We start from the raw sequence: 21989 nt of genomic DNA on the forward strand, positions 1-21989 counted from the left end.
AATAATTTACTACTAAGAATCTAATTTCATTGTAATTGCATGTTAAGCAATTTATGTTACAGGGAAAATTAGGATAAAGACATTAAAGAGTTTGTATGTCACAAGAAAAAGGACATATATACTAAGCTAGTCAATGAGTCTGTATAAATTGTTTGACCAAAAACTACATATTGAAAATAAGGAAGTCTAATATGTCGTACAAATTAAACGGTACAGTAAATACACACTAAGGAGGAGATGGAAGAGGGAAGATAAGCTTAAGTGATGGAAAACAACATAAGGATGGCAGGCAAAAAAGTGGGGACACCTACATGAGCACAGCTTGCTGGTTATCAGAGTGACACTCTCCTTCACCTGGCTGCCTTTTTATGTATTTTTTTGGCCACAGCATGCAGCGGCTTGATGTGGGATTTTGGTTCCCAGACCAGGGATTGAATCCAGGACGCCGTGGTGAAAACACCGGATCCTAACCACTAGACCGCTGTGCTTCCCCCTGGCTGCCTTATTTTATAGCTACTGGGACACACAGCTTCCAATGGCATCGTGTTCTAAGATCCCTGAAGACTGGGTCCAGGGCTTGGATTTTGTTAAACTTCTAGATGTTCAGACCTTGACACAGGACATGTCCTACAAATGTTTGAAGAGGAGAAAAAAATTAAAGGTCAAGTTGGTCAACCTTAAATACCTTATTTAAATGCCTTATTTGAAGTGATAACTTCTGATGAAGGTTGACCTCTTTGGGGCAGAAGAAAAACAGTAGCACAAGAGTCAATGGGGAGCACTGTCTTTCAACTTAAAAAGGAAGCTTTCTGTATAAGGGGTGTGTGTGTGTGTTCCTGCGTGTGTCCCCTAAAAGGGAGGGAGGGTAGTACGTAAGGCATGAAAAGGGGGATATCAGTCAGGCTAAATTATGCTATGTAACAACACCAACATTTTGGAGGTCAATAAGAGAGGACGGTTTATTTCTGGCTCTTGTTTCATTCTTTGCAGGTGAGCCGAGGCTGGACCCCATGTCCTTTTCACTCTGGGACCAGGGAAGAAGCAGCACCCCTACTTAGGACAGAGAGAAAAGGTCTCAGGACAAAGAGAAAAGGCAGATAGCAGAACCAGGTGATGTCTACTCCATTTTTGCTTGAAAATGGCACATGTCATTGGTATTTACATCTCTTGGTCAAAATAAGGTCTATGGCCAAACCAGCTATGGGGTTCAACCCTCAGTAGTGTAGGAAAGCATCATCCTCCCACAGGATGGAGGGCAGGTAAGAAGGAACAGCAAATGTTTTGACAATGACATAATGTACCACAAAGGGAAGGGAAAATGGCTAGAGAAGTGTTCTCTTCCCTTTGGTGATGACAGAAGGTGTCCTATTGTAAAAAACCGTCCTTTTATTTTGGGGGTACTTTATGCTGTTCTACTAATCTTTCAGATATTGTCTCACTGTATCCTAACAACCATCCCAGTGCAATCCCAGGACTTGCTCAAGGCTCAGCAGCCCCTGAACTGGAACTCCAAGTCTGGTGATCTCTTACCAAAACAGCCTTTGAGGTCTCAATAATCCTAGACACTTCCTAAAAGGGCTGCTAAGAAATTAAGGAAAACAATGTATTTAAAACACATAAGCACATAAAAGTACTCAAGAAATATAAGGTAGTATTATTATTCATTTATGCTATTCATCTCCTATCCCATATCTTTCCCAAATTATCTTTAAATTTAATCACAAATAGTTTGTTAAAATTCCTTCAGTGTAGGAGTTTCCTTGTGGCACAGCAGGTTGGGTTGCTGCTATGGCGTGGGTTCAATCCCTAGCCGGGAACTTCCACATGGTGCAGCCAAAAAAAAATTCCTTCAGTCAGTGTAGGAAATGCATTTATTAATGATGTTTCCGTTCTCCATTAAAACCCTAAGCTCCCCTAGTTTTAGAGTTTTTTTCTATACACACACACAAACTTTGCTCGTAAGTTTTATTACTTGTTTACTCCCTGCTTGGTCTACTACTTCGAGAAGTTTCAGAAGGCAGAACTATTAATAATTTTTATTTCTTCCCAAGCAAGGGAAATTAAGGAAACTGAAGATACTTAGTCTTCATTTGAAGTGTGATATAGATTCCACACATGGCTCCAATAGAGGATGAATAAAGGACTTGGCATCAAAGACCTTCTGTCTTCTACCTCCAGTCCTAATTAGCAATACTTACCTTCTCTCTTTGCATTCCACTAAGCTATAGCTCCAGCCTTTCTCCAGAATGGGAACTTTCTTTCCCACCTCTGCCTCTTGGCTCAAACTGTGTATTCTAACTAGAGTATTCCCTAAGCACTGTCCCAACTCTATTCAAAGATCCTGCATGAATAATTGAGTACCACAATGCATGCACAAAGATGTTCATCACAGTATGCTTTATAAGAATGAAAAGTTGAGGAGTTCCCACTGTGGTGCAACAAGACCAGTGGCGTCTTGGGAGCACACTGGAATGCAGGTTCCATTCCCAATCCAGCACAATGGGTTAAGGATCCACTATTGATTCAACTGCAGCTTGGATCTGATCCCTGGCAGAGGAACTCCATATGTGGGGGGGCAGCCAAAAAAGAAAAAAAATTTGAGGACAACCTAAATGCCTACCAAAAAGAAAATGGCTAAATACAGATCACATACACATGGAAAGCTATTTTAAAAAATGAAAATGATATATATGTATGCTTATTGATGTGGTATACTCTCAATATATTATCAAATGAATCCGGTATCAAAACATTATTACAGGGAAATGAGATGAAGATGGCAGAATAGAAGGACTGGAGCTCAGCTTCTCTCCTAAAAACAACAAAATTTACAACCAAATGCTGAGCTATCTTCAACCAAATAGACCAGAAACTTTGAAAAAGATATCCTACTCCAGAAGACAGAGAGGAGGCCACATCAAGAGGTAGGAGGGGTGATTACACGATATAAGTAACCCCAGACCTCCCGGTTGGGAAGCCCCACAGACTGGAAAGTAACTGGTTCACAGAGACTCACCTACAGGAGTGAGAGTTCTGAGCCTCACATCAAACTCTCACGTGTGGGGATGTGGCACTGGGAGAAAGAACCCCCAGAGCATCTGGCATTGAAGGCCAGTGGGGCTTGTGTGCAAGAGCTCCACAAGACTGGGGAAAACAGGGACCCCATTCTTAAAGGGTGCACAGAGACTTTCACATGTACTGGGTCCCAGGGCAAAGCAAAGTCTCCATAGGAATCTGGGTCAAATCTGACTGCAGTTCTTGGAGGACCTACTGGGAAAACAGGTGTGAATATGGCTTGGTGTGGAGGAAGGACATTGGAAGCAAAGCTCTTGGGAATATTCAGCAGTGTGCCTTTCTCTGGAGGTGGCCATTTTGGGAAAATCTGGCCCCACCCATCAGCACTGATGGGCAAACAACAATCCAGTGGGATCACAGCCCCTCCAATGAGTATACAGGCTGCCTAAAGAACCTCCAGGTACACAGCCACCACCGCTAATCTGACCCAGAGACAAAGCCCCACCCACCAGAGGGATAGGAATCAGCTCCACCTACCAGTGGGCAGGCATCAGTCCCTCCCATCAGGCAGCCTGTAGCAAGAAGCCTGTACCAACTTCAGCCACAAGGCGGGCAGACACCAGAAGTAGTAAGAGAGGCTACAAATCTATTATCTGTAAAAAGGTCACCACGACAAAAACCTATAAAAATGAAAAGACAGAGAACTATAACTCAGATGAGGGAGAAAGAAAAAAATCTCAGAAAAACAGCTAAGTGATCAGGAGAGTCTTAGCCTCCAGAATCTTCTTTGATGCTAAAGATGATGCAAGACATTGGAAATAAACTGGAGGCAAAGATGGATAATTTACAGTAAACACTGAACAAAGAGATACAAGATATAAAAATTAAGCAAGAAGAGATGCAAAATACAATAACTGAAAAAAAAATTCATTAGAAACAGCCAACAGTGGAATATAGGAAAGAGAAGAATAAATAAGTGAGCTGGAGGACAGATTAGTGGAAATTATGATGTGGTACAAAAAAGAGAAAAAAGATTGAAAACAAATGAAGAGAGCCTCAGAGAACTCTGGGACAACACTAAACACACCAACATCCATATTATAGGGGTGCCAGAAGGAGAAGAGAGAGAGAAGGGGACAGAAAAAATATTCCAAGAGATAATAGCTGAAAACTTCCCTAACATGGGAAAGGAACAATTCACTCAAATCCAGGAAGTGCAACGAGTACCAAATAAAATAAACCCAAGGAGGAATACCCCTAGACACATATTAATCAAAGGACCACAATTAAAGACAAAGAGAAAATATTGAAAGCAGCTAGGGAAAAGAAACAACACACAAGGGAACCCCGATAAGGTTATCGGCAGATTTTTCAGTAGAAACTCTGCAGGCCAGAAGGGAGTGGCATGATAAACTTGACGTGATGAAAGGAAAAAACCTCCAACCAAGATGACTTTACCCAGCAAGGCTCTCATTCAGATTTGAAGGAGAAATCAAAAGCTTCACAGATAAGCAAAAGCTAAGAGAATTCAGCACCACTAAACCAGCTTTACAACAAATACTAAAGGAACTTCTTAGGCAGAGAACAAAAATTACACAAATGACTAGGCTCACCGGTAAAGGTAAAGATACGAAATCATCCATGCACAATTATACAACCAAAATCAGAAATCATGAGAAAAGGAGAGTACAAATGCAGGACACTGGCGATGCACTTGCAATTAAGAGACCAACAATGTAAAACAATCTCGTGTATATATATATATATGCATGTATATATATATAGACATTTATATCAAAACTTCAGAATAACTGCAAACCAAAAATCTACAGTTGATACACAAACTAAGAAAAATCAACTCAAATACAACACTAAAGATAGTCATCAAATCACAAGAGGACAGAACAAGAGAAGAAGAGAAGAAAAAAGAGCAACAAAAACAAATGCAAAGCAATTAATAAAATGGCAATGAGAACATACATATCAATAATTACTTAAATGTTAATGGACTAAATACCCCAACCAAAAGACACAGACTGGCTAAGTGGATACAAAAACAAGACCCTTGGAGTTCCTCTCATGGCGCAGTGGCTAACGAATCTGACTAGAAACCATGAGGTTGCGGGTTCAGTCCCTGCCCTTGCTCATTGGATTAACAATCCGGCATTGCCGTGAGCTGTGGTGTAGATTGCAGAGGTGGCTCAGATCCCGCGTTGCTGTGGCTCTGGCATAGGCCGGCAGCTACAGCTCTGATTCGACACCTAGCCTGGGAACCTCCATATGCCATGGGAGCGGCCCAAGAAATAGCAAAAAGACAAAAAAAAAAAGACCCTCTCTCTCTTCAAGAGACCCACTTCACTTCTAGGAACACATACAAATCGAAAGTGAGAGGATGGAAGAAATTATTCCATGTGAATGGGGATCAAAAGAAACTCATAACAGACAAAATACTTTAAAATGAAGAATATTTTAAGGGACAAGGAAGGTCACTAGCTAATGATCAAAGGATCAATCCAACAAGAAGATATAATAATTTTAAATATCTATGCACCCAACATAGGTTCAGCACAATACATAACGCAACTGCTAACAACCTTTAAAGGACAAATCAACAATAACACAATCATAGTGGGGGACTTTAACACCCCACTTACAGCAATGGACAGATCATCCAGACAGACAATCATTAAGGAAACGCAAGCCCTGACTGAAGCATTAGACCAGATGGACTTCATAGATATTTATAGGACATTCCATCCAAAAGCAGCAGAATACACATTCTTCTCAAGTGCACATGGAACATTCTCTAAGATTGATCATATCTTGGGCTACAAATCCAACCTCCGTAACTTTAAGAAAACTGAAATCATATCAAGCAACTTTTCTGACCACAACGCTATATGACAGGAAATCAACAACAAGAAAAAACCTGCAAAAAACACAAACACGTGGAGACTAAACAACATGCTACTAAATAACCAATGGATCACTGAAGAAATCAAAGAGGAAATTAAAAAATACCTAGAAGCAAATGACAACAAAGATATGGGATGCAGCAAAAGCCGTTCTAAGAGGAAAGTTTATAGCAATACAAGCCCACCTCAGGAAACAAGAAAAAACTCAAATAAACAAGCTAACTTTACATCTGAAGCAGCTCGAGAGAGAACAGATAAGATGTAAAGTTAGCAGAAGGAAAGAAATCATAAAGATCAGAGCAGAAATCAATGAAATAGAAACAAAGAAATCCATAGAAAAGACCAAGGAAACAAAAAGCTGGTTCTCTGAAAAGATCAACAAAATTGATAAACCCTTAGCCAGACTTATCAAAAAAAAAAAAGAGTACACAAATCAATAAAATTAGAAATGAAAAGGGAGAAGTAACAACAGACATCACAGAAATACAAAGGATCATAAGAGACTACTGTATGCAACTATATGCCAATAAAATGGAAAACCAGGAAGAAATGGACAAATTCTTAGAAAAGTACAATCTTCCAAGACTAAACCAAGATGAAATAGAAAAGATGAATGGACCCATCACAAGAACTGAAATTGAAACTGTGATTAAAAAACTTTCAACAAACAAAAGTCCAGGACAAGATGGCTTCACAGGCAAATTCTACCAAACATTTAGAGAAGAGTTAACACCTATCCTTTTGAAACTATTCCAAAATATCACAGAGGAAGGGACACTCCAGAACTCCTTCTATGAGGCCACCATTACCCCGATACCAAAACCAGACAAAGATTCCACAAAAAAAGAAAACTACAGACCAATTTCACTGATGAACATCGAAGCAAAAATCCTCAACAAAATACTAGCAAACCACATCCAACAATACATTAAAGGATTGTACATCATGATCAAGTGGGATTTATCCCAGGGATGCAAGGATTCTTCAGTATCTGCAAATCAATTGGTGTGATACACCACATTAACACACTGAAGAATAAAAACCATATGATCCTCTCAATAGATACAGAAAAAGTCTTTGACAAAATCCAACACCCATTTCTGATTAAAAACCCATCAGAAAGTAGGCATAGAGGGAACCTACCTCAACATGATAAAGGCCATCTATGACAAACCCCCAGCGAACATCATTCTCAATGGTGAAAAGCTGAAAGAATTCCTGCTGAGATCAGGAACAAGACAAGGATGTCTGCTCTCACCACTACTCTTCAACATAGTTTTGGAAGTCCTAACCACAGCAGTCAGAGAAGTAAAAGAGATAAAAGAAATCCAAATTGGAAAGGAAGAAGTAAAACTATCACTATTTGCAGATGACATGATACTATAACTAGAGGATCCTAAAGACTCTACTAGAAAACTGTTAGAGCTCATCAATGAATTTGGCAAAGTCACAAGATACAAAATTAATACACAGAAATCGATGGCATTTCTATATACTAACAATGAAAGATCAGAAAGAGAAATTAGGGAAGCGATTCCATTTACCATCACATGTCAAAAGAATAAAATACCTAGGATAAACCTACCTAAAGAGACAAAAGACCTGTACTCTGAAAACTATAAGACACTGATGAAAGAAATCAAAGATGACACAAATAGATGGAAAGATATACCATGCTCTTGGATTGGAAGAGTCAATGTTACCAAAATGACTATACTACCTAAGGCAATCTACAGATTCAACGCAATCCCTATCAAATTACCAAGGACATTTTTCAGAGAAGTCATAGAAAATATTTTAAAGTTTGTTTGGAAGCACAAAAGACCCGGAATAGCTAAAGACATCCCGAAAAAGAAAAATGGAGCTGGAGGAATCAGGCTCCTGGACTTCAGACTCTACTACAAAACAACAGTCATCAAAACCGTATGGTACTGGCACAAAGACAGAAATATATATCAGTGGAACAAGATAGAAAGCCCAGAATTCAACCCACGCACCTACAGCCAACCAATCTATGACAAGGAGGCAAGAATATACAATGGAGAAAAGAGAGCCTGTGTGATAAATGGTGCTGGGAAAACTGGACAACCACATGTAAAAGAATGAAATTAGAACACTCCCTAACACCACACACAAAAATAAACTCAAACTGGATTAAACATCTAGATATAAGACCAGATACTATAAAACTCTTAGAGGAAAACATAGGCCAAACACTCTCCGACATAAATGACAGCAACATCTTCTCAGATCCACCTCTTAAAGTAATGACAGTAAAAACAAAAATAAACAAATGGGACCTAATTAAACTTAAAAGTTTCTGCATAGCCAAGGAAACCCTAAACAAAATGAAAAGACAACCCACAGAATGGGAGAACCACTTCTGCAATAATCCAAGTCCAGTCCTGACTCAGTAGGAACTATAAATATCTATTGTTTTAGGAAGAAATAAGGGAAATAAATGTTTTAAGATTATGTAAGTCTGATTCAGGGAATTGACACAAACAAATGTTGTGAAATATCCAAGGCATTTTTTGAAGGTTCAATAAAGAATGTGTTTTGAGAACTAGGTGGGTGAGATTTTAAAATAAAAACAACCACCACGATCTTAGCTGTTACTTAGCAATTTCAGGCTTCAATTGTTCGCTTTCTAAAGGGCAGAAAACTGAAGAAACTGCTTCCCGGAGAAACACTGAGATATCTGATCCAGTTTGCATACTCTCTAAGATTTTAATCAAGCCACTAGGAACTTTAAGCTGCCCAGGTTTTCGTTTTGTATTGCTCTCTCTGGAGACAATTCACTTTCCCTAAAACTTAATTTGTGTATCAAAAGCAAGGCTACATGCCATGGTTAGTCAGGAGGCACCCTGGGTACTTGTCCACAAAGTGTCCCCATCTGGGGAAATGCAGATTCCAGGGGGTACAGAGAAGGAAAAGAAGGAAATTCAAAAGGGAGTGAGCAGTCTGACTTATCTCAGGCACTGCGAGATAAGAAGTGAGGGGTACCAGGGGCCAGTTACAAAGCTGAGTTAACCAACTGGGAACTCCAGTCACACTCTTAATAGGTCTAAATTTTAAATTGATCTTGGCACTTATCTTCAATTCCAGAAGCTATGCAGTCATGACAACTTGGGTTACCTAGCACGGATTCAAAACCAAACCTTGCTTTTATCAACCAAACCAAAGCCTTCCACCCAGAGCTAAGAAAGATAACTGAAGATTTGTGGCTGAAAAATGTCTTCAAAACAGGAAATGTACAATCAGTAGTACACTGCAGGGGCCAGTTCATATCAGACCCCTAGAACTGACTGTCATATTCTTGGGATTTAGGCAAAGCCGTTGTTAAACACACCATCATTAAATGTTATATAAACACACAATAAAAATAAACTACTGCAAAAACAAAGGTAATAAATATTCAGAACTCACCACTTCCTGTTTTACTATTATCAATGCTCTTGAGGTTCTTTGCAACTATTGTATCTGACTGGCAGTAAACCATATAATTGTGTGCTCCTGCACTTCACTTCCCAACTCGGCTGCCAGGGATTTTGCTGAGAGTGTGAAATCAACTATGGTAGGAATGTACACCATGGAAATTGGCAAACACTACAACCTCCTTCTCCCACCAGGGCTAGCTCTTAACACTTACCTGCATGTCACTACCTGCAAGGTTAACCCACCCCTGCCTGACAGCGGCTCAGGGAAGTGGGGCTGGCCAGTCTTCTGAGTCAAGGTCAAGGCTTATAAACTGTAAATCATGATACAAATATAAGAATGGAAAGTAACTGCTTTTATTGTGGCCCTATATGGTACCAGTCACAGCACAAAGTCCTATCCACCTGGTCTTTCTTTCAAAGAGAGGTACTATCAAATGCAGTATACAGATGAGTCAGCTGAGGCCGACAGGCTGAGCAAAAACTAAAAGCACAAGAGCAAGAATCAGGCCTCTGAATGTCTGACTCAAAAATGTAGGATCTAACTACCCTACTTACTAATGTTATTACTACCATCATGAAGCCCAAATCAACCATGTGTAATGGTCAGATAATGAGCAAACATTAATGGCCTTCGATGTGTAAAAACTGGTATACATGAAGAGGGATACTCAAAGAGCTCAATTTTATTCATATTCACCAGGTTTATTCATATCTACCTCCAAAACGTACCCACAAAAAGTCAGTAAGAAATGGAGCCCACGGAACCAACGGGATCTAGAATGATCTGCATTCGAGAAGAGTTAATATAAAAGGAATCCTGGAGTTCCCGCTGTGGTGCAGTGGAAACGAATCCGACTAGGAACCATGAGGTTGTGGGTTTGATCCTTGGCCTCGCTCAGTGGGTTAAGGCATTGCCCCGAGCTGTGGTGTAGATGGCAGACGCAGCTTGGATCTGGTGTTGCTGTGGCTGTGGGGTAGGCCGGCAGCTGTAGCTCCAATTAGACCCCTAGCCTGGGAACCTCCATATGCCGCAGGTATGGCCCTAAAAAGCAAAAAAAAACCAAACAAACAGGAATCCTTTTAATTCTTCAAATACTTATGCTCTATCCACCAAACGGATCACCCAACTTAAAACAACACATTCTCCCAAGAAAGAATAATGCAAAAGCAACATTTCTTAAATGTTATTAGCACCAGTTTTCTGAAGTGTTTGTATATTTGCTTTTCAAAGTTTTCTCTTAAGACCTTTAACGTATTTAATTGTGCTATTACTTTGTTATGGTTCTTACAGAAAATTCAGTAGTCAAATGGAAGTAGTCATTTGGAATTTCAAAGAACTAACAACATTTTACTCACTGATTATTTTTTAAAATTCTAGTCATCTTGGCTTCCTAGAAGTTACCGGCTTCTTCCTTTGCTCCAGTACATTTCCATTACCTGCCATGAGAAGAAAGAATCCAATTATATATCTCATAAAGACCATTTCTTGGTTTCTACCACCTTAGTTTTTTCCTTTCTTTGCACCCCAAACACAGAGAAAAATATTGTCGTCTCTGCCTTTCTCTCCAAAATCAAAAAGGCGGGAAAGAACAACAACACAGATCACCTTAAGACGAAAACTTTAAAGGGCAGTATTTCTACTCTTAGGGTTTGGGGTGGAGACTCTTAAAACCCTCCCATAAGTTTTCAGGAAGAAATTCTTAGTCTGTTTCTTGGGAGGGGGCGGTATTAGAATAAGTCTTTCCCTATCTCTCCTCCCCAAACCCCTCCTTCCTTCTCAAAAGTGAGTGACTATTAGCCTGGGAGGCTGAGGCAGAACTGGTTTAGTGCTGAGATCACACACTGAGCTGGGCAGCAAGGGCCTCCCTCCAGTTCTCTGCAAAACTTGGGGCCAAGCAAATTTCCACACAGCTAAGCAGGACAGGGCTGCCCGCTTCAGACAGGGCCAGCCAGCCTTCTCTGTGGGCTTCTCTCCAGATGTTCCTGGTCAGGGTTACTAGGGTGCAAGGCAAGTCTTAAAAAGGGAAGTAACTGGAGTTCCCGTTGTGGCTCAGTGGTTAATGAATCCGACTAGGAACCATGAGGCTGTGGGTTTGATCCCTGGCCTTGCTCAGTGGGTTAAAGATCTGGCGTTGCCGTGAGCTGTGGTGTAGGTGGCAGACGCGGCTCAGACCCTGCATTGCTGTGGCTGTGGCGTAGGCCAGTGGCTACAGCTCCAATTAGACCCCTAGCCTGGGAATATGCCGCGGGTGTGGCCCCAGAAAAGACCAAAAAAAGGAAGTAACTGACACTTCTGACTTCTCCAATCCTATTTTATCAGTAATTAAGCTACTATCTATGTTGATTCCTATTGGAATCCTAGCTCTATTTTTCAAATTGTTGAACGCTTATAGGATTGAAAAGATAAATGATTAGACAACCCAAATCTATCAGAGGACAATAAAATCTTGGCTTTAAATCCTACCACATACTAGTCTTGTGGCCTTGGGAAAATCCATTCACATTTTCTCAGCCCCAATTTCTTTATTTCTGAAAGAGGATCAAACAGCCCCTACTATACTTACTGTGTGGTTGTTAGGATTATACAAGATGAAAGACATAATCTGCCAAAGTCAAGCATGCTTTGCTTTAAGGAGGGTAGTACCCCAGCACCAGAGACACCCAATGCTCAGAGATCAGACTGGCTGTTTTGTTCATATGTATGCAATAACAAATACCAGAGAGTCATATAATTCATGGAATGATGGGTTACACTCAGCAAAATGCCCCCCTTTTTCCAAAAGGAAATCATTCAGAATGATGTTTTACATTTGTTTTTCAATTTCATAACATTTTTGGGTCCACAACCAAGGGAGAGGTTCTGCTTTTTTTCCCTTTGCAGAACAACCCAAACAAAAAGTCTCACTTCTACCAAGAAGAAGGCAACAACTACTCATTGTAGGTGAAGAACATGTCTCCAAATACACAATAGCTATAAAATAGGAACCTGTTAACTTTCCTTACCTGAAGCCCCAGTGTTAAGATATTCAGAGAGAACAGATTAATATTGACTGTAAAATGGCTCTTTTTCCTGAGGTACCCTGTTAACCACTGAGCCTGAGAGACTGTATCACCTCAGTTACAGAAGTTATCTGAATTATTACGGTGTGTGTGTGTGTGTGTGAGTGTGTGTGTGTAAGAGGGGGTATGAAGAAGGGAGAGAATGGAAAAACAACATCCATAAAGAGGGCTTCCTGGTAACCAAAACGAATGTGTCAACATCAATAAAAAACAGCAGGGAAGGACTGAAGCGTCAAAGACTTACAGATTATACCCAACACCGAGGAACTTGCTCATTGGCTAGCCGTATCTTTATACTCCAGGTCATCTGGCATGGAAGCCTTTTAAAAGCATGGAAAATGCTGTTTAAAATAAAGAGGTTGGAACTCCACCTCTGCTATTTAAAAGCAGTGTGGTCTGTGCCAAGTAATTTAATCCTCTAAGTCTCAGTTCCCAAGTCTGTAAAACAAGGACAACAGGACTTACCTTGGAGAGCAGCGGCACAGATTAGAAATAACGCATTTGCAATGCCTGTCATAGAATGTGTCTCCAAAATACAGTTACAGTTATTGTGTTTGCTAGGGCAAGTATGACAGTCTTAAAATCATAGCTACAACTGCAACCATGGTACTGAGTCCACTAAATTCAGACTCTTTCTCTCCCTCTCTCTCTCTCTCTTTTTTTTTTTTTTTTTTTTTTTTTTTTAAGGGCTGCACTTGCAGCATATGGAGGTTCCCAGGCTAGGGGTTGGATTGGAGCTGTAGCCGGCCTACACCACAGCCACAGCAACACGGGATCTGAGCTGCATCTGTGACCTACACCACAGCTCATGGCCACATTGGATCCTTAACCCACTGAGCGAGGCTAGGGACTGAACCAGAGTCCTTATGGATACTAGCTTGGTTTGTTGACCACTGAGCCATGACGGGAACTCCCAGACTCTTTCTCTCTGTGAACATTTTGGAGTCAGGTTCAAATTATACTTTTGCCAACAACATAAAACATTTCTAAGTTGATCTGAATGGAGTGTTAAAATCTCTAAGTTGGTAACCTTTACTAAAATGCAAAGTGAAAGCTCTAGCAATGCATGTGTTAGCACTCTTCATAACTGTACTGCATTTCTTTTTTTTTTTTGATGACAAATTTTTGAAAGAGGGAATGAATCATTTCCATCAGTGCTAATTCTTCTGGTGTGCACTGGAATGCCAAGTACTCAGTGGGTGTCTGCGGGGGGAAAAAAAAGTCCCACTGAGAATGGCAGGCAGCCTATCACCAACACTAGCTGCTTCACATCACAGCCTCAGTCAACACCAGTATGGGTCTGTCAGCTATGTTTTCAAGAAAATTGCAAAGATCCCTAAGGTGAGACATTACTAACTTTGAAACAGGACTTTTAATGACAAAAAGTACTCCCTGACCCCTTCTAAGTCATCCTCTTTGGGACGCACTCCAATGAGGCTGACTGCTCACAGTACCTTGAGTACTCTTCTTCTACCTTCAAAACCAGTGAATGATGCCCACAAGAAAATCAGTCTCCTTACCTGCTCTTGATTTTTGAACCAAAAACACTTTATTTGCTATATGGAAAATATTTTAATAGGTTAAAGGAAACGAATTCATTCTCAGAGATGGTAATTTGCTACCACTATGGTAATTTGAAAGAATTACAAGTGACTTCAACTACAGACTAGTGAACTACCCACTAGGCAGAAGACACTGCTCGGTACTGGGGGTGGGAAGGAGTTACAAGGTGGTTGAGATGAAGTTCATTGAGGAGAATGCAGTGGAATGGCAGTGTCACCAGAATATAAGCAATTAACTTACCTGATGCACTTGAGGATAATCTGGGTGTATAAATGCTGGCTGGGATCATTAAAAATCCAGTATTTCTTTCTTTCTTTTTTTAAAGAGCCGCACTTGCAGCACATGGAAATTCCTGGGCTAGGGGTTCAATCAGAGCTACAGCTGCAGTCCTATGCCAGAACCACAGTAATGCTGGATCTGAAACACATCTGTGACCTATACCACAGCTTGCAGCAAAGCCAGATCCTTCACCCACTGAGCAAGGCCAGGGATTGAACCCACATCCTCACGGATACTAGTTGGGTTCTAACCCACTGAGCCACAACGGGAACTCTAAAAATTCAGTTTTTCTTAATTGTACTTCATATAAAATGTTAAGATTTCTACAATGGTCATACAAAAACCTACAAAAACCACTCTTTCTCAAATGTATGATTTATCTTGCAAGGTGAGACCAAGCTCCTCCAAGGTAGTGAGCCTCAACCAAGAGCATCTGAGAGCTGAGATGCTAGAGTATGGCATTTGCACCAAGGCTGCAGAAGAGGATAAAATCTCTTGCATTGTAAGATATGACTGTTTTGGATTCTTGGCCTTTTTTTCTCCCAAGGAGTAAGTTCATGAAGAAGGGTTTGGACTTTTTCTATATGAGAGTGTCTGAGTTATTAAAAGCATGTACTTTGTAGCTCCCTGGTGGCTCAGTGGGTTAAGGCTCTGGCATTGTTACTGCCATGGCGTAGCTTCTATCCCTGGCTCCAGAACTTCCACGTGCCAAGGATGGGGCCAAAAACAAACAAAAAACAAACACAAAAATGAAACATGTACCTTGCAATCACACATAACTGCATTCCCCAATCTGTCCCAAAGACCTTGAGCATGTGATTTAATTCTGCTGAGCCTCAGTTTCTTCATCAATAGAATGGGAGTAATAACAGTACTATAACTTGATGTTGTCACATGGGTTAAAGACATAACACCAACAAACAGGTGGGGTTTTTTGTTTGTTTGTTTGACCACACCTGCAGCATATGGAAGCTCCCGGGCCAGGGATGGAATCCAAACTTCAGCTGCAACCTACACCACAGCTGTGGCAATGCTGGATCCTTAACCCACTGCACCACAGTGGGTACCCTTGCAAACAGTTTAATAAAGCTCAGGACAAAGAGTAAGTGTTCATCAAATATTGTTCCTACTGGAAGGAGTAAACTATCGTCATCGTTATGAGGCAAAGCTAGTTCCAAGACATTACTTAAAAAACAGGTGTCCTCATAAGCTCAAAAACGTTCTGGGCTCCTTCACCAGGAGTCTAGAGAAAGTCTTGCTGGAGAGACTTTTATTATTTCATTTAGTAATAAAGCACAGAGTGCTCCTATATCTTGGGAGCAAAGTGAGAGCAGCAGTAGCAAGCAGAGGCTTATTGGCCCCTGAGAAAAACAGAACTGTTAATATCATCCACACAGCAACAAAACTGAATCCCTTGCTCAAGATTGCCCAACTAATAAATGGCAGAGCTGGGGTTCAAACCCAGGCAGCCTGGCTTCAGTCCCTGTTCTTAACCATTCTGCCGCTTTAGCAATTAGAAAGAGCAATAATTGGAGACTGACCAAATCACAGACCAGAAGCAGGCCAGAGGAAGGCCAAAACCCCCCTAAAGATAGTTGAAGACAAGAGAGAAATAAGGGAAATGACACAAAAGAGCAGCTAATGGGGCCTCAGAATAAAAGGACCTAAACCGCTAATGATTCTAAGTTCAACTCTTAAGAACATAGTCATCGCAAGAATCCTAAAATGATGGTACTAGGAAAGTGAACCAGTTTCAACACTTGCTTAAAGACAAAATGACTAGAAGACACAAAAGCTGAGAAGATACCAATTAAGTCCTTCATTTTAGCCACATTATGACTTAGAAACACCTGCTAGGGAACAGGTCACATGGAAAATACCAGCTATCATGGGAGAGCCCCAACAGGATGGGATTTTCTTACCAAGATTAAGTGTCCTGCTACCTTTTCCTTAAATTTCTACAGCAGAAAAGAGGAAGAAAGGTCACCAGAGTGGTTGAATTCTCTGTCAATCAGAAGGAAGGGGACAAGAAAAGGATGAAAATCGTGCCCCCGGTTAAGCAGGAGAATGCACAGAGAGCTGGAGAGATAAAGAGAAGCCAGCTTATCCCTGGCCAGCCTCGAATGTGGCACTCTTAAATGGCCCTGTGACCCCTGTCTCTTATTATCCATGCCTGTAATCCCCTTCCCTTGAGTGGGGGCAGGACCTGTGATTTGCCTATAACCAACAGAATAAGACAAAAATGATGGGGCATGTAGTTATATCACATAAGACTGTAACCTTCATTCTGCTACAAGATTTTCTCCCTTGTTGGTTTTGAGGAAATAAGCTGCCAAGTGGTGAGCTGCCTACAGAGAGAGCCAGAGAGGGCAGTCTCCAGCTGACAGTTAACAAGCAACTGAGATCCCATAGGAAACTGAGTTCTACCAACGATCATATGAGCTTAATGAAAATCCTTCCCCAGTCGAGCCTCAGATGAAAACAGTGGCCCCGGCTGATGACCTGATTACAGTCTTATAAAGTACCTAGCCAAATGGCAAACAGACTCCTGACCACGAAAACTGAGATAGTCTGCGCACTGATTAAGTGACTAGTTGGCAGCGAACTTGTCATGTAGCTGTAATAACCAATACAGAAGGGAAGTCAGACACAAGCTCCTGATGAAACCACATGCCCTTCAGAGAGAGGAGGGGAAGGAAGTGGAAGGCCGGTGCCAGACCATGGAAGAAGGATCCTGCCCTCACACTGGTGTGCGTCCTCCTATTCAACTATCTCTGACTCAGACCCTCAGGTTCCTCTCTGACCACACACATCCTGTCACCCCATCCTTACCATTTGGAAGAGAAAGTGGGCCATAATTACCAAGGAAGTAACAATCTTATAAATGGTGATTAGGTTCCCTGACTGGCCTGTAAAGGCCAAATGCTGACATATTTAAAACATCAAGATCATCGTATGAGCTATTCTATGACCCTACTCATCACAAAATAATTTTAACAAAGAGTATTTTATATGTGATGTAATGGACTTATATTAAACACTCTATAAAACCCATGTTTGGAAAGACAAGTTAGAGACTTTGTTAGTGGTTTTAAGAACAAAGTAAAAATTCAAACATCTAAAGTTCTATCTAAGCTTTGCTAATATGGGTTCTTTAGAAATCAAACATATATATTCTAAAATATTCTGAGCAAGTACTGACTGCTTCTACAAATTAATTCAAGTAACATTTCTCCAGCAGAGCACATAGCTAAGACTCACTGAGCCAGAGACCACTCACCTCAACAGGCCATCTAGCTACATACAAGCAGCCACTGGTGGGGAGGAGTCCCCTTGTGGCTCAGCAAGTTAGGGATCCAACGTTGTCACTGCAGCAGCTCGCATCACTGCTGTGGCACAGGTACAATCCATGGGCGTGGGCAAAAAATCAAGAAACTGGTGGGGCCATCCTACAATCACATCATTTGAAAGCTGGAAAATCCTCATTAATCTTCTCATCTTGGCCTCGCAGTTGACAGATGACGTCACACAGACCCCCAAGACTGTAGGCAACCTGTTCAGGGTCACCCAGAGGCACAAATGGGGCCTCCTATTTCCCAGGCTTGTTTATGCTCAAGTCTACCAAACTTTAGCTTCAACTCCAGACATAATGAAATCAGTGGTATCAAACATTCCATGAGGAAAAAAATTAGAACTAACTTTCCATGACAGTATGAAGTTTCTACCTCTGAAAACAAAGCTCCATGGTAAGAAAACAAACAAACAAACAAAAAACACTGAATAAACATTCATATTAAATGTTCAATTCATTCTTAAAAGCAATGCACAGGATTTCCTAGGTAAACTGAGATGCCCCTAAAATAGGCTGCCTTTCATGAGTGATCTGCTTTTTTTAAAATAAATTTTAAATAGGGAGGAAAATCAAAAGAGAGAGAACAAACGCTTGTGCAAGGGTGTTTATTACACTGCTTTATAAATCCGCACTCCTAAATTCACTGATTCATTACACAGACATTCATTACACATATGCTTTCGCATAGTAGGTGCTGTTCATATGGAGCCTCTTTGGACATACGCAAATAATGCTTACTAATATTTTCAGCAGAAATAACCACATCTAAACAAGTAACCACTGCAGAGAGAGAGATTTCCAGCATGTGTTTTGGTAGGTTATTTTTTTTTTTTTTTTTTTTTTTGTCTTTTTGCTATTTCTTGGGCCGCTCCCGCGGCATATGGAGGTTCCCAGGCTAGGGGTCGAATCGGAGCTATAGCCACCGGCCTACGCCAGAGACACAGCAACGCGGGATCCGAGCCGCGTCTGCAACCTACACCACAGCTCACGGCAACGCCGGATCGTTAACCCACTGAGCAAGGGCAGGGACCGAACCCGCAACCTCATGGTTCCTAGTCGGATTCGTTAACCACTGCGCCACGACGGGAACTCCTGGTAGGCTATTAAGAATGCAGATTGGAGCTCCCTTCTCTCCTAGAAAAGTCCATATTTAAAATTAAAATCAACTTGTTTTTCTCTGTAATAATACTGCCTTTAGGCAGCAGTGGGGCTTACCAAAACAAAGGGGTTAAACACCTGCCAGCGCCTATCCTTTCAGAACTCCCTCTAGGGAACACTCTCAGTAGCCTCAAGGAAAGTGGTCTTTCACTCAACATTCTCCATCCTAATTTTTCCCTCAGGACCAAGAATAAACATGTGTTTAAAACAAACCAAAGTAATAATAGTAATAAGGCTTATTTTCTCCCAGGTAGCCAGCAGTTTTCTCTCCCCCTGGACTTACACCTCTACCCTCATTAGGACACGACTTAACCCTCCCATGTTCTAAATGCCCCTGAATGTTCTGACATGGTACTTAAATACTGATGTTACTAAAGGTGAAAACAGACAAACTGCTTACCAAATGCTAGGCAGGCTCTTTTCTAAAAGTTTCACATGTACTAATTCATTTAATCTTGACAACAGCACTATGAGGCATGTTGCTATTATTATCCTAGTGTTACAGAAGATGAAACTGAGGTGGAGTTACTGAGAAGGCAGGCAGTTGTTCATGCAACACCTCCACTCAACAAAGAGTTAGCAGAGTTAACACTCCACTCCCCTTGCCTCATGTCTCCATGCAAAGGGCTTTCCATTAGCCCAACAGTCCAGTGTCCTCCCAACCTCGCCCCTGGAAGAGAAGTGAATTAACTGAAAGGTGAGCTTTGAAAAGGAAGGGCTTGGACAGTGTGGCCCAGACTCTCCAGAGTTCCTCCCACTTCAGAGTGAGCCTGCCTACTGATGGAGGCAAGTTCAGGCTGCTCCCTCCCACATCACGAGGTGGAAATTGGTCTTGCTCAAGCATGAAATACCAGAAAGCCCACTTGAACACAGTCTTCCGATCAGCTATACTGCCAATAAACCTCTGCATGTCTAACTCCCACTAGTAAGGCCATTGTTCCCAATACCGGGTAAGAAAGAAGGGGTTAATCAACTGTTCATTCTCTCAAGCCCTGACACAAATAAGTTTTAAAACAGAAACAGGTGGCAAGATCTTTGTGAAAAAGGTAATTTTTTTATACAAAAAAGAAACTCTCCTCAAAGAGATACCAGAACATAACACAATGCAGCAAGGCATCTGCAGAGTTGGGTCATTGGTGAACCTGCTCTTCTCACTGTCAGGTGGCATCTACAAGACAAGGTTATTCCTCTACTTTCTTCTCAGTATTGGACCTCAAAACACCATTTTCTTTCCAGACAGATAAAATGCACACAGGTAACCTTTTTTGCCGTCATTCCCTAATTTAAGAGAGTAGAGAAGTCCTTAGCATGGGGAGCTGCATTATTTTCACAAAATAGGCAATGCATTTCAATAGTATATATTATCTTCAGCCTGACCAAGTCCATATTTGTTATCAACTGCATGACATCATAGAAAAGACAATGACAAAACTACCCACAACTCTTATCATCCAGGAATACAAATGTTTCTAATTTCTAGGGTTATCATTTGATCTTTCCTTTAAACTCAAAATGCAGTGCTTCTGATATTAAAACTACATTTAAAGGGACTTTATCCAGTAATATTGATTTTTTTTCTGGCTTCGGACAGATTTTAATGCAGGAAGATTGCTACAAAGAAGTTTCTCTCATGCTCATCAGTTAAAAAAATAAAATAAAGCAAATATGGTTTCAGTTAATGATAAAATTTGCATTATCCTAGGCCCTAGTATATTCAAAGATATTCAGCTGGATATTTTTAAAACAAGTATCTGCACAATTTCTTTTTGTTAAGTAAATATATGCAGCATATATAAAAGCACAAATATTCATATACCTATAGAACTGCTTGAACTAGTTGTATAAAAAAACAGATTATAAAATACCTAGAATATGGTCCATTCTTATACATTAAAATAGGAAAAATAACCAAAAGGTTGTCTGCCCCCAAAGTGGCTGTACATGGTAGAGGAATTTGGGTTAATTAATTAATTAATTAATTAATTTATTTATTTATTTTTTTTGCTATTTCTTTGGGCCGCTCATGTGGCATATGGAGGTTCCCAGGCTAGGGGTCCAATCGGAGCTGTAGCCCGTGGCCTACGCCAGAGACACAGCAACGCAGGATCTGAGCCATGTCTGCAACCTACACCACAGCTCACAGCAACGCCGGATCGTTAACCCACTGAGCAAGGGCAGTGACCGAACCCGCAACCTCATGGTTCCTAGTCGGGTTCGTTAACCACTGCGCCACGACGGGAACTCCTAATTTAATTTTTTTTTCTTTTTATCAGTATTGTCTTCTTTTTATACAATGACTGCATTTTCAAAGAGTTTTTAAAAGTTATTTCAAATAAAATCTCTGCTGATTAGGCAGTACTTCAAAGCTGTTTGAAAGAAACAATATATATAGGGAAAAAAATAGAGTTCCCATCGCGGCTTGAACCCAATTAGGATCCATGAGAATGTGGGTTCGATACCTGGCCTCACTCACTGGGTTAAGGATCTGGCGTTACCCTGAGCTGTGTTGTAGGTTGCAGACGCTGCTCAGAACCTGCATTCCTGTGGCTGTGGTGTAGGCCTAGGTGATCCCTAGCCTGGGAACTTCCATATGCCATGGGTGTAGCCATTAAAAAAAAAAAAAAGAAAAAGAAAAAAAGACACATACAGTGAAAATGTGAAACAGGGCAACACTGTTATCATTTAACAAAGCTTTGCTGATAGAGTTAAAAAAAATGTTTCTGACCCCCTTAAATATTCATCTATTCCTACCAGTATCATAATGATGATACCTGTTTCCATGGTGCAGACAAAAGCAAAAGGGACCAATGCTGAGGGTGTTAATTTTGGTTTCTAATTACATCCTTACTTTTCCTGGAGCATTTACATATTTTAAGTTGGCCTAATTTCTTTCTGGTCTTGGTATCTGAGACTGCACTAACTTACCTAGCTGATTTAAGTGACCAAAAAGCATTAAGAGTTTTACACTGAAGTCTTTAAATACATATACTAAGTATATTTAATTAGAATTCTTATGATTATTGTTAACACCGGCCTACGTCTAAATCAGAGAGTTACCAAATTTCCCATCTTAGAGTATATTTTAATATCATATTTCTTTTCATAAATCTAATTATTTCATAAATATTGTCTTACATTTAAGCAAAGTTCCATGGCCAGGAACAAAAGTTTCATCCATTATTCATGAAACTTGAAGGTATTTTTAAA

General features: G+C 40.7%; 1 protein-coding gene across 10 annotated transcripts in view; it reads right to left on the bottom strand.

The window, feature by feature from the left end:
- SGMS1 (sphingomyelin synthase 1) overlaps nucleotides 1-21989 on the bottom strand; it is a 308323-nt gene that overhangs the window by 104216 nt on the left and 182118 nt on the right. For all 10 annotated transcript variants that reach the window (XR_014825457.1, XR_014825458.1, XM_084992498.1 and 7 more), the window contains one exon: nucleotides 10727-10807. Coding sequence is in view for 3 of the 10 variants with exons in the window: in XM_084992498.1 (XP_084848624.1) it covers nucleotides 10727-10752 (26 nt within the window). In the remaining 7 variants the exon portion in view is untranslated. The remainder of the gene's footprint in view (nucleotides 1-10726; nucleotides 10808-21989) is intronic.

Source organism: Sus scrofa, chromosome 14, assembly GCF_054392235.1.
Source record: "Sus scrofa isolate SSC_HxYL_T2T_F1_AM1 chromosome 14, Sscrofa_HxYL_maternal_Yorkshire_Landrace_v2.0, whole genome shotgun sequence".
Taxonomy (NCBI): Eukaryota; Metazoa; Chordata; class Mammalia; order Artiodactyla; family Suidae; genus Sus; species Sus scrofa.